Here is a 14,112-nt window from a genome sequence, read left to right on the forward strand (position 1 = left end):
GAATTTGGATAGGAGCATGGATTTAATTGAGCATTGTGCATCAGGTGTTGAATGAGTTTAAGTTCAGAGCCAGTCATTTTCTTCTACACCAAACCAATTCCTTTAACGAGCTGGCTTTGTGCATTAGTGTATTGTAATTTTGAAACATGAAAAAGACGAACGCAAATTGTTGAAACAAAGTTGTAAGAAGACTTTTGTATTCTAACCCTACAACATTAAGATGTCCCTCCATTAAAGCTAATGGGTCTGTCCCTAACCATATACATTTCCCCAGTTTGAACAAAATGACATGCAATGTGGGTAAGCGTATATATCCACATATTTGTGGGCAGTAAAGCAGTTTACCAAGGGCATCACATCAAGTGATGAAAGTTTGAGATCAACACTATGTCAATCACTTTGCTCTGAACAATTTAACCAGGTTAGCTTCTACGTGCCTGTGTCTCAATATGACATATCAAACACTAACAAGTAGAAATATTACTGACTGAAAGCTCAAATTGATCAAAGGCGTCTCTTGTCTTTCCCCCTTTGGTTCTTTCTTCTTTCAGTGGGAGTCCTTTAGAAGCCTTTTAAGACTGACATCCACCTACATTTTGAATTAAGCAGGTGTCAGGCTTTCTTTTGTGAAAGCATATGTAAAGAAGTTACACAGAGGAAGCAGTGAACAAAAGAGGAGAAATGGGACAAGACAGAGGAGTAGACAGACAGATGTGGATGAGACAGGCCTTCAGCTGTGCCACGATCAAGACCACTTTGCTCTTTTAGCCCTTTACATCTGGAGAAGCACATGTTCTGGATTAAGTACCAGGCCGCCGCTCAGCATGGCCTCTAGCTCCGCATCATGGGAACATCAAAAGCAGATTGCCACCAAGTCCAGATGTCGACGCACAGCAGAAATAGTCAGAACATGAGCACAGCTTTGCTCGAGTCCCTTGTGCCTCTAAATGTGTACGTATCCTTGTTTGAATGTTGAAAGCAATACAAGAAAAGCGCAAACACTGGAAAATCGTATCCGTAATGAGGTCAACAATTGTGATTCAAATGCTGTGAAGGGTAGCAATCACTAATATAGTATAAGGGATAGCAGTAGTTGCTTTAACTATCACTTCCATTAGTGATTCCTCCGCAGTGTTAATTTTGGCAGCTGTTTTTGATTTAGTCTTAAGACGAAAATGGTTATTAGTTTTAGTCACATTTTAGTAATTCCTATCCTTCATAGTTTTAGTCAACTTTTAGTCGAGGAAAAATTACATTTTAGTCAACTTTTAGTCAAAATGTGTCTCTATAGTCTCTGAACGCTCCATCCCCGGCAGATCTCTGTGTCCGCAGCAGCATGTCTGTTAGGCCCCGCCCCCCGCACACAGAGAGACAGAGGGAGATCAATCTTCTGGAGTGAACAGAGCGGAAATAATGATATTGCAAGTTGGAAACGTAGATGCATTTTGACAGACAAGATGGACACTTGGGGGAAAATATGCTGCATTTTGAATGTCCGATACTCCACCATTAACACCTTAGTCCCGTCTCGTCAACGAAAAATAAATACACATTTCGTCATAGTTTTCGTTATCAAGAAATCTATTTTTAGCTGGTCATCGTCTCGCCTTAGTCATGTAAAAAAGGTCGTTGACGAACATTTTTCGTCATAGTTTTCGTTGACGAAATTAACACTGTTCCTCCGTCAATCATTTTTTTATAAACTATGATTGATAGCAATGAAATGACAGAGAAAATATCCATCACAAAGCCAAGTCATGGCTTCAAACTGCTTGTTTTGACTAAACTCAAAACACAATCAAATTATATATCGGAGAAAACGGAGAAAACCATCAATAGTAGGGATTTTAGTCGATAAATAACACAAACTATTAAATGATAAGCAATACTGTAAATGTCCTCTCTGTCCTTGATTGATTGCCTAATTGTGCAGACTTAAAGTATTCTCAAAGCTGAGAAATATCAGTTAGATTAAGATTTTTCCAGATGCTAATGAAATACAAAGACATTTAAACTAATATAAAGGTTATCAAATTGTTATTTTCTTCTTGTGAATCTTGGCTGTTTGAAGGAGTTTTTTGCTCTCATCATTAAGACTGAGATGAGAGGATTAATCGCTCCTTTATTGCCTCTGCTCTTCTGGTGCAGACATGGTCATTAACTTCCTCATGGTGAAGGTCTGTTGTCTGTGTTTGTTTATACGTGACCCGCAGCCTCCCCGTGTCTCTGTCAGCCTTTCAGATTAACAAAACAACCTCAGCCAACTCCTTACAAGCACAGGTCACACTAAGTTAAAGTAGCAGTTTGTGAAGAGCTGGTGTTTCAAGCAGTAAACTTTGAGTTGTGGTAAAAACAACACATTAGAAGTTGTGTTCTTAAGCTTCGGTAAACACTGTTTTTGACAGTCAAAGTCCAAACAACTAATCGATTAATTTGGGGAAACAATCAACAATGTAAAAGACTGTTTGGATCCACTTAACAGCACAACATGGGGGTTCTTTGACAATGGAAAATGTTTGCTTTCAGCATTAAAATACATGATAAGCTGGACTGACGTCATGTGTCTGACTCAAACCGGTGAAGAGCATATCTGTTAAGGCTCAAAAATAAATTCTCGGCTCCCATGTATGTTTAGCTGAGACATATCCTTAAAATGGGTGAGTCTGTTGTAAGGACAGGAGTCCTAAACTGTTAACTCAACAGAGATTTAAACATCCTCAAACAGTTGTACTGTAAACTTTCTCTCATTGTAAAGTTACCAAATACCAATTTCGTGGAGGACAGAACCAAAGCAAAATGATCCCGCTGTTTTCCTCTTAAGAAATGATTCTGCCATAACCACATACGTGTAGGTATGTCAGACAATGGTTGCCTAGGTCTGAGCTTGGCATGTGTGTGTGTTTATAAGTGTGTCCCTGCAGGTGACAGACTGAGCTTTTAAAGAGGCGTATTGATTTGTGCTGCTCCCTCGCTGTCCAGTGGTTAACCCCAGCTTCAACAACACATGCCTGTGATGGGAGATCGATACAAGTCACTAAAGCCAGCTCTGCTTGGTTGGACTAGTTGGCGACGTGGCCTCCAGATGGCAATGCCAAGCCCCATCAGACAATTGATTAATGCTGAGAGGAGGGAGAAAACCATGGAGTGTGTGAGAGAGACAAACGGACACAGAGATAAGGCTGAGATGGGACTGGACTCAGCAATTCAGCAGTATAGAGGATTTCGTCTGATACCGGAGAGAAGTGAGAGAGAAATTGAATGATTTAGGCCCCATTTACACTGGAAGGTAATCGCAAACGAACCAAATTCGACATCAAAAAAGTATTCCGTTCACACGGATACGGCTCAATAAACGCGTCCCTTCACACGAGACCGCTCGACCCGCTGAAGTACATATGCCGGGCCTACAGTGGTGCTGTACTTCCGCCACAAAATAAACCAAAAGCAGCGAAGAAGACCCCCGAGCATGGTTGCCCTTCTGTTTATTCTCCGCGGTGGATGTAGCAACATGTAGTTCATGTAGTTCTCCATGTCCACTTGTTGCTGATGGTTGCGGTAGAGGAGCAGTAGATTTTTCACTAACATCTGTAGCATGGTCAGTAGCAGTAGCTACTGACATTACCACTGTAATGGTGGTAGACTCATCAGAACTGAGTGGGCGAGCTGACCAATCACAGCACACTGGGCTCACAGGGAGGGGGGGCGGTAGGAGCTTCAACAAGCCGTTTAGGAAAGAGTGAATACACATACTACTGTATACCAGGACTCAATGCTAACTTTGTAAAGTGGTTGCCAAAATTGAAAATATGGTTGCCATTTTTAGTCATCTTATATTTTAAATAATGACGATACTATACAGTTATACATCAACTTAATAATGAATATGTGACACAAAGAATGTTCAAATGCTTTACAGTAAGTAATTAACACAATTATTTGAAACTTGGAAAGTGGTAGGAAACGTGTCCACCCTCAATTGCTGGTATACAAAATACCAGTAGTGCAGCTGTTGTTCTGTTCTTCACAGATCACTAGTTTCTTGGTCATCCGTTGTCTCCCTTTCAAATGTGGGTTTCCTTGACCTTTGTGCTGACCCCCCACCATAGATCCATTGGCCCTTCAGCATTGAAGTCTTGGATTGGCCAGACTAATACATTTCTAATGTTAAATAAATGAAAACCATTCATAGTTAAGAATTAGATATTAATTATTAATGCTGTAAATTACCTTTTATATGTCTAACTATATTTAACATGTGTTACCTTTTTATAGAAGTGATTATATTTGTATGCCAATATTTTCCTATGGTAAAGTTTCGCTTTGCACTTTTATTTTGGTAGTAATAAGATTGGGACTCTTATTTTGAAGGAACCTTTCCGGAAGTGAATGCACAACGTGCAGAATGTATATAATATATATTTCGCCTCCCAAGACTTTACACATGTTCTCTTTGCTTTTCGTTCGGGTTTATCTTGGGCTTTATCAGTTGAATCACTTTGAACATTCGTTTGAGATGTTGACGGGTTGGCCGAACTTTTTACCCCACAATCAAACAACTTAATTTGCTCCGCCATTTTTTCTAAAACAAACACACGGCGCACCGTGCACGCGAGTAAACGTGCATCGCTTTCTGGTTCCGTAATCACACCAATGCACGTGGAACTTAAGTATCAGGTTCCGACTGGTCACAACAAATAATTAACATTTATCTGTTTTGGGGTGCACATTTTGCTGTTTGCTATCCTTATTTCTTTATTTTAAAAACTGGTTGCCACTGATGGCAACCAAAGGCCAAGAAGTGGTTGACATTTTTTCTGAATGGTTGCCAATGGCAACCTGGCAACCGTTACTGTCGAGCCCTGTATACACAGAGATGCTGTATGAGAAACCAATGTGAGTTTGGAAAATTGCACAATATAAATCTATTCTAGTAGCCTATACCTCAACAATGGAATTATGATCAGTAGAAATGGCCATGACATGGGACCTTTACAAAATGTAAAGAGAGGATTTCAAATTGTACTAACCTGGAGTGCAAAAGCAGATACTAAATAATCTCACTGTATGAACAACTAGAGGAATGGGTTGGTTTTTCAGATTAACATGAGTAAACCCATTGATTTCCCAAAGCAACAGAGCTCTGCTTGTTGTTACTCAATAGCCCAGGACTACAAATATGGCTGCTGTGAATAAATCCACTAAATTCATTAGAGGCTGAATCGATATTATTTAAGGATGCATGAATGAGTTAAACATTTCAAACGTTAACAAATCTGCCACACAAATGACCCGTCTGCTTCAGTGTGTGATGCCACAACAAAATGCTGAACACAGGCCATTCACATGGGGATTACAGACCTTCAGCATCACTGTCAAGCTAAAAGGCCGAGGGCTGTACCATATTGGCCACTACACAGCAGGAATCGCTAATAGATACATCAGCAACAAAAGAAATACAGTCCACCTGACATTTTGAAGAGGTCGGAGGAAGATCTGTGTTCAAGAGATGACAGGAGAATAAGGTTAAGGTGGAACACCTGTGAGAGAAATATAAATGATATAAAGAGAGTTTTTACCCCAGGGGGTATAAACAAGTTTAGAGAGCAGGCTGTGAACATAAAGGTGAGAATGTTTATAGAAAAAAAAAAATCTTTCAAAGAATGCAAAGCCTTTCAAATGATGGTACTATGACATGATTATGTACTAACCCCAAAAGAAAAAATAGGAAAATACTACCTCTTTATGGCAAGGACTAAACACAGTTGTACAATTGGTCCGAACTGATGTTTTACGCACAATTCTAAAAGGTAATGGACACAAATGTTAAATAGGAACAACGAGCACCAAGCCCCAAAAAAAGAATTATCTCAATGATTTCCCGCAATTTCGTATTAATGGATTGAAAGCCAAAATATTATTTGGGTTCACCCAATTTGACTCCAAAAGGTGATGGATCATGAGTTTCAGCAAGTGGCAGCACATTTAAATCCGGCAACATTTTAATTAGCTTACAGGGTGCTCGCCCCTCAGTATGTGGTGATGACTAAGAAAAACGAAAAAACTGAATGTGGACTAGGTTAATTAAGAAATTATTCTAAAATCACTCCATTACTTAAATGAGGTTGACCCCAACCTCAATCTTGTAACGTCTCTGAAATGCCCTCGGTTAAACTCATTGCTGAAAACAACATTTTTGGAAAAACAGCAACCGCAGACTTTCTCTCTGTTTTTTAAAATGGTCACTTTTGTGGGTCGAGGTCAGAAGAAGGAGGACATAAGTAATAACAATAAAAAACTGACTGATAGCACATGCAAATCATCTCTTTTATAATGCCATTCTCCAGTCACGCCCTTGTCTAGGTTTCAGGGTAACCTCTCTCTGCATAAGTCAAAATTGTGATTAAGCCTGATATTAGTAATTTCTTACCTGATAATGTAAGAATGCTACACATTCTGCCATTAAATCGAGAGACTTTTAAAAAGGTTATTACAATATCACCTTTGTGATATGTTTAACTGCCGATTCATACCAACAGGCCATCTTTTTTGGACAAAATCGAGAGCTGTTTTATTACATTTTTGATTTACATATTATCTGATGTTGAATACATCAGTTGCTGTAAATTGATTTAATGCATTTTGTAAAGTTCAAAGATGCCGGTTAAGGATGAAAAATCTGTTTAATTATGTCACCCTGAACTACTTTCTTATTTTTTCCCTAATCGTAAGCTGACACACCTGCCTCTTTAAACATAGTCACGGTAATGCCATAGAGATGATTACTATGTTATATTAAAAACATTAAAGGAAAAGAAATAAGAGAAAATAAAAGAGGGAAAAGGGTAGATATTAAGAATAGAGACAATGTGGATGAGAGTGTTTCAAACAGAAAACATCCTTCGCTCTGACACACACTCGTCTGATCTTTGTGTTTCCTGTCATCCGGGTCAAAAGAGAAGCGAGCACTTCATGGAAACTAACAAATACCTTCTGATGGCCACAGAAAGAGAGAAAGCGTAGAGGGCAACAAATGTCAATGTGGGAGATTTTTGAGTGTTTGAGATGAAAAGATCATCTCTGTGTAAAAAGTTGAAAATGTAATCCATTATCCAACTGTCTCCATTGATTTCCTGTAAATTCTGTTATAAAGTCCATAATAAGAAGGAGTCAGGACGAATCAAATATTTCATCAGTGTATAATATATTTTCGTCTACTTCAGCAGGTCTGAGGTCTGATCAAAGCAAATTTGAAACTCTAATGGGATGGTGCAATGCAGGTGATGGATCTTTTGATGCGTTTCCACTCTTTTAGAAGTCTGGTTGTTAGTTTGTGGAGCTCCAGGTTAATATCCATGTTGGTATTCTGCCTGCATTTTGGATCCTGTGTCGTTATTCTCGGGTCCCTTTCAGATTAAGTCCTTTCTCATTTTTTATTGTAATTCATTTATGCTCTCTGGGGGAACCTTTTCCACGGATTCATTTAAGATCCACATTTCGGACCCATGAGGAAATCAACTTTCGAATAAATGTATCCTTAAATAGCCCTCATATGTCTCGTAATATAGATGATAAACCCAGTGACTCCAAAACTCTTGACTGAGACTGATTTAGAAAAGTTGGTACAGATTTCCAGACAAACTTTTAGAAAAACAACAACTCAGATTGAATCTCTGTTATCCTTTAAGCAAGCATGTCCAGAAACGGAGTGGCTAATTGGGAGTTGGTTTACCGGACTCTCACTAGATTGGTTTAATCCTATCAGGCTAAAGCTCTTTATAAAAGATAGCAAGCCCTTCGAGAACTAGCCTGATTCCCCTTTATATCTCTGCAGCATGTACCCTTGCCAAACAGCGGCCTGTCTGCACCCGTTTGACAGGACTGCTGTGACAAACTGGCCGAAAGAAAACTCTGTGGCTTTGAAACAAAATGAACACTTTAATACTGCATTGTGCTTGGAGGCCATACACAGAGCTGGGTTAAAAACAAATGAGATCTTTTGGCTGTCATCCGTTAGCTGCTGTTCTGGCACGAGGGAAGTGTTTTTGTTTACGGGATGAATACAAGAAACAAATAGCGTTCCTCGAGGTCCAACTAATCCTGGCTTTACATAAATTAAAAAGCCGGGGGGGAAATGTGTGGACCAGTGAAAAGAGCGCAAACATGCTCCGGCTACCAAGTCTACAGACTGCGAGGAGACAAAAAGAGGGCGGTGTGCAGGAGTCAAGGACAAAGCAAGTCTGCAGGGTGACGTAGAAAAAAAAAGTTCGTACATACAGTACAGATCCAGAATTTTGTCGAAAAATAGTCTTTGAATTAAGAGCTCAAGAAAGGACTCTCCCTCTCCAAACATGGAGACAGTGATAAAGTTCATCCCAGAATTTGGCTGAAGTGTTCATCTTTACTCGACGGAAGAGTCACTTTTCACTCCAGCGAGGACACAAGCTCATCCGTCTCTCCGTTCGCAAACCCTGTCGTCTTCTTTCTGACAGATACGCTCCCAGGCCTGACAAATTGAAGGCTTGGCCATGAACTCACATTCACTTATGGTTTGATTTCATGTTTACATCCTGACATCTTCATGGTAAGACTTACAGTCACCATTTGTTTAATGAAGACTCGTAACCTCAGAATTTAAATTCAGCAACAGAGAGCTGGGAGGAGACTTTGGGAGTTTGATTTATGGATACAAACTGTGTAAGTGTAATACAGAGAAAAGGCTGAAGAAAAGAAAGGAATCAAGATTTTAAAGAATAAGTGTGTATGCATGAGTATGCATATAGATTAGAGATTAGACCCACACAGTTGCCCCTGGAGACATGTATTACAGGTGTGAAAAATGAAGGAGATATTTAAGCAAAGACACAACAGAGAAAGTTGCAGAAATATGCCGGTAGGTTTGACAGCTTGGACTAACTTTAACACATTCCTGACACAGCTACGACAGAGTAATAATCGTAAATAAATAACTTAATAAATACAAAATATATATTTTTTACGAGGAGTATGTCAAAACAGACACACTACAGCAGGGGTTTCAAACTCAAGGCACGGGGGCCAAATCCGGCCCGCGACTTCCTTTTATGTGGCCCCGCAAGAGCTTGCAAAGAATATATTTATATATTTATTATACGGTTACATACCACTTTACAGAAGCAGGTTACCCATAAACTACATGTCCCACAATGCATCTCGTTTTGTGACATGCGCAATGAAGAGACTTGCAATTATTTGCCCTGGACTTTCTGCTTTCAGACGTAATTAATTACTAAGTTATTATCCTATCCGATAATAATCCAATTCAGAGGCAATAACGTAATATAATACATTATTTTATATATATATATTATATATTTATATAGTTACAACCGGCCCTTTGAGTGCAACCTTTATGCGAATATGGCCCGCGATGAAATTGAGTTTGACACCCCTGCACTAGAGGAAAGGTAGGTCCTAGCAAATAATCCAGTAAAATAAATTGTTAAATAAATATTTGACCACTAAAGGCAGCAAAGAACGCATAGCAGCCCAGTCAGTGAGCAACGGAACAATTCTATTATTTAACGCGATTAGTATTCTGTCACCAAATCTCTGTTAAAATAAATAAGATTGCTTTTTGTCTGGTGAGATTAAATGTTTATTGTTCCCATGCCTGAGTGGTTGATATGTTCAGGATACCTATGATAGCCAACTAAGCCTACTGTTGTCCTACAGTGAATTCACCTTTATTTATTTGAGTCTTTCCTCTCTCTTATGCAACTCATCACACCAATATAATGGTGCAAGTACTGTTTATATAACTGTGCCTGTCTGACGGAGGGTAGTTTGCCACATGGTGAATCGTACAGGGTAGTTTGAGACAGAATAAAGGTCAAGACCAATGGTTCCTCAGGGGGGCAGGTTAGTGCGTTACACCGCTATTTCATCTCCCAGACAGTCAGGAGTTCCCTGACTGTTGAGAACATTGAGCAGCCTCAGCGTCTCCTCGTCCCTCCCCCAGCCAAAGATCTCCATCCCTTCCTCATCATCCTCCCCCTCGTCCTCATTGCTGTCACTGTCGTCCGTATTTGACTCGTAATCCGAGGCGATGCCCGACTCGCGAAACTTCGCGGCAAAGTCCAGGCAGCTCAGAGATTGGATGTCACGGGACAACGTGCCCTTAGACTCCTCTTGGACTTTTCTCTCCGGCCTGTCGGCTTTGAGCAGCGAGGGAGGCGAGGGGAGTTGAGGAGGCGGAGGCCCAGGGAGGAAACGGAAACGATCCAGTTTGAGAAGACACTTGTCCCTACCTAGGGGGCTTCCCAGAGTCCCGTTGGAAGAAGTGAAGGCGTTCCCGTCAGTGGAGCCCAGCCCGGGGAGGTTGAGCATGGACACATCAGGTTTGGGCGTCGTGGCGTCGCACATCACCTGAGGCACCATCGATCGGAAAGTGATCTCCAGCAGACTGTCCTGAGATCCCACTGGAGAGGAGGAGGGAAAAGAAAAGTGAAGAATGAGCAAAGGGAGGTAGAGACAAGGACTAGATGACGGATACAATATTTTATACTACTGCACCATGATTTAAATTAATCTGCTATTGCTCTTCCCGTTGGATCATGGCGGAAGAATAACATATCTGTAAGTTGTGGCCGATAGCAGCTCCTTGAAAACTCTAACAAAATCAATCATTCAGTGACAAATAAATGCATTTTGTAAAGCATAAAAAAACATATTTCTAAGCATTTCATCATTACGCAGGCAGCTCACACGCTTTCTTCTTTATGAACACAGACCTGGAGCTTAAAAACTGACAGAAAGATACATTAAGAAATATTGCATCCAACTCCTAGTAAGCATGAAAGATGATTCTGAAATGTTTGTTGTTTGTTTCTTTGTGCAGGCTGACAGCGGCAGTCAGTTTGGATTCACAGCAGTTACCAGGCCCATAAATATCCATAGAAACCTCTCAAACCTTCTCCTGCTGTATTATGTGGCTCCTCTCTGGTGTGCGACTGAAATGTAAAGTCTGGGAACAGCTGGAGTAAAATCTGTGGCACTGTTTTGTCAGACACACATGGAGCGTGAAAGTCTACAGTCAGGTTGAAAGAGCGAGTGAGAGAGAAAACTAATTAAAAGATACATTACAAAGTTAGTGGGTGATTTGAAACTGAAAGCAGCTTGGGGGGGCTGCGTTGGTGGGGGTGTGTTGTTTAGGGTACCGGTGAGAGAAGGAAATATGATCCAGGAAGTCAAGCTGGAGTAACAGATTCAAGTGTTTAATGGCTCATCGGACGCAATACCCACATAATGGATTTAACCACATCTCGGAGCACAAAACATATTTTTATGGTATTCCTTCAAAGGTTTTCTATTCAAGCAATACACTGGGCTTTAACCATCAGCAAGGGATCCCCACCGTTTCTCATCTTCAGCCAGAACAAGTTTCATGCTGTGAAATTGACCTTTTTTCTCTTGGTGGACATTGTGATTGAAGGAAAGGGAAAGGTGTAACCAGTGGTGTAAAGTAACTAAGTACATTTACTCAAGTACTGTACTTAAGTATACTTTTGAGGTACTAGTACTTTACTTGAGTACATTTAATTTTATACTACTTTGTACTTCTACTCTAACTCTAACTAAATGTATGTAATACCTTCAGTTACTTTACAGATTTGGATTAATGCTGTGAAATATAATCAACTCTTAAATCAGACTTTAGTTACACCTGGAATAAATTCACAAGCTACCCTGCAGTATACAAAGTCATTAAAACTAGCTGCACCTTTACCAGCTTTGAGAACACTTTAATGATCAATATTAATAATCAAACATTAGATTTATATTATTCTGAAATGGGCCAATCTGCAGAATGAGTACTGTACTTTTGGTACTTAAAGTACATTTTGATCCAAATACTTTTGTACTTTTTCTTGAGTAACATTTTGACTGCGGGACTTTTACTTGTAACCGAGTATTCCTACACTCTGGTACTTCTACTTTTACTCAAGTACAAAATCTGAGTACTTCTCCCACCTCTGGGTGTAACTAATAATATTAATAAAGGTCAATAAGACATGCTGGTGAGTAAGCATTTACAATCTCATGCTACGGACGAATTGCAGCAATAACTGATGTTAACAGATATATACTTTTTTTTAAATGAGCAAGGGTTTTATCTTGCATTTCATTACGAAGGTCTTGAGATTTCATTGTATACTCTATCGTGTTCATTACAAATGTCCAGCATACAGAGGTGGCAGTGACTCATATTTTCCCCGCTGGATTTGTGAAATGTTGGCTGATAAGATAACAGATTGCTTCTTGCTAGGTGACAATTGGAGGGCAGGCTGAACTGCAGAGAGGATTCTCCCTTTCTGAATAGCCAATAAGAAAGGTTTATAAATGTGTGAAGCTGTGGGGAGAGACGGTGAAGACAGATTGGAACAGTGACCAGAACATGTGAGGAGCATAATAAACAGGAGAATAACCCTACTCAGTAGATTTAATGTTGCATTTTGCACGTAGAAGCCTGTATGTCTGAATCCATATAGTTGCTCTATCATGGTGAAGGTCATGGTTAGTATGGGTGTGTGTGTAGCTGGATGTTTGCTCTTGAAACATGCAAGGATTACACCTGACAGTGTCAGTTTGTTGACATAGGCGGTGGTGTAAAATGAAACATTTCTATATTTGTTGTCCTGCCATTGCCAATCCAGCCTTCAGTGTGTACGTGCATGAGTTTTTTAAGTGATATACTTACTGGAGTTTGGTCCGGCCATCTTGGTCTCTATCTCCTGGATCTGTTTAACCAGCAGGGAGATGTGCTGCAGCAGGTCTTTGTTCTGCAGCAGCAGCTGGTGGACCCGGGCCTGGGCCTCCAACCGAGCCGTGGCCTCCGCACTCAGCTGGTCCTTCAACAGGTGGACCTGGGAAGGAGGGGAGGAAGATAGGGTTAGGGTTAGAGAAGATGCAGTGCAGTGTATACAAACATTTTCCCCAGGCCAACAATTCCTCAAACACAAGGCACTACACTTGAAGTCGCAAAGCTTTGTTGACTCTTTGAGCTGGGGAAATCAAGTGTGAGTGCTGTTTGCTTCAAATATTGAATAAAGGGTTATGGTTTAGGGGTTAACCCTAACCCAGGGGGCAACATACTGTGATAGGCCACCAAGCTTTAAATACACTTTGTACAGTACAAAGCCATCATTTGGTGTCACAATTGATAGGTGTGTTGGATATCCTAATTGTAAGTTATTGTCTGCTAATTTCCATCAGTTTTAAGGTACTTAATGATGTGGTGGCTCAATCAATTTGAGGGTTTGTTTCTTAAAGCAAATTATTAAGAGAAGTAAACAATTACACTATTATTAAATAAAGGTACACAATTTCCATCTCAAAAACCTTTTATTCTATTTCAATTAATATAGCCCTTTTTCAGACCTTCACAGAGGAACTACACTGATCCAGAGATGAGAGGCTGAGGCAGCCCACCAAATAGCAGTGATCGATCAATAACACAGATTTCTTTACACTGTGGTAATTAATCAAAACAATGCTGAAGAAAAACAGCAACACTTCAGATGTTTCTCCAGTTGTCAAGAGATCAGTGTAAATCTGTGGGGAATGTGAAAGGAAAAGCTCAGAGCGGAGCAGAGTGTGGGCTGTGATGGAAGTTTGATAATCACTATCTGGACACATGTTTCATGCACATCATTAAGCCGAAGCAGTGAAAGTCTGTTGCTGAGCAGAGGAGTGAAAACATCTAAAAATATATCAAAAATGCTAAAGAATTGTGGATGACAGTTTTTTTCTAATTTTCTTTGTATTATCGCATTTCAAAATTATTTGGATTTTGACTGATGAACCTTGTATGCGTAGGCTCTGGAAATATGTTTACTCAATTGATTCAAAAAAGAATCTACTTCTCCATGTACACTTGCAAATACACCCACTCAGACGGGCTCCAAAGTATTGAATAAACCCTGCAAAGATCTTTTGATCTTTGTAATTCCGTGGCTTTATATCCTTCTATTATATTTGTATTACAGGACTAACAGAGCTCCAGTGACTGATCTGATCCTTGTGTAACCTCAGTACCACAGTGTGCTGTGGACTGCAAGATTAAAGCAGAGACTT

The 14,112-nt window shown here is 40.0% G+C and overlaps 1 protein-coding gene across 1 annotated transcript in view; it reads right to left on the minus strand.

Annotated features, from left to right (window-relative positions):
• Positions 1 to 14,112, minus strand: part of LOC307017349 (uncharacterized protein) — a 74,896-nt gene that overhangs the window by 20,854 nt on the left and 39,930 nt on the right. Inside the window, exons 4-5 of the mRNA XM_079646919.1 lie at positions 12,737 to 12,902; positions 10,287 to 10,457 (exon numbers count right to left, since the gene is read on the minus strand). Coding sequence (XP_079503045.1) covers positions 10,287 to 10,457; positions 12,737 to 12,902 — 337 coding nt within the window. The remainder of the gene's footprint in view (positions 1 to 10,286; positions 10,458 to 12,736; positions 12,903 to 14,112) is intronic.

Source organism: Notothenia rossii (assembly GCF_949606895.1).
Source record: "Notothenia rossii genome assembly, chromosome: 1".
NCBI classification, from domain to species: domain Eukaryota; kingdom Metazoa; phylum Chordata; class Actinopteri; order Perciformes; family Nototheniidae; genus Notothenia; species Notothenia rossii.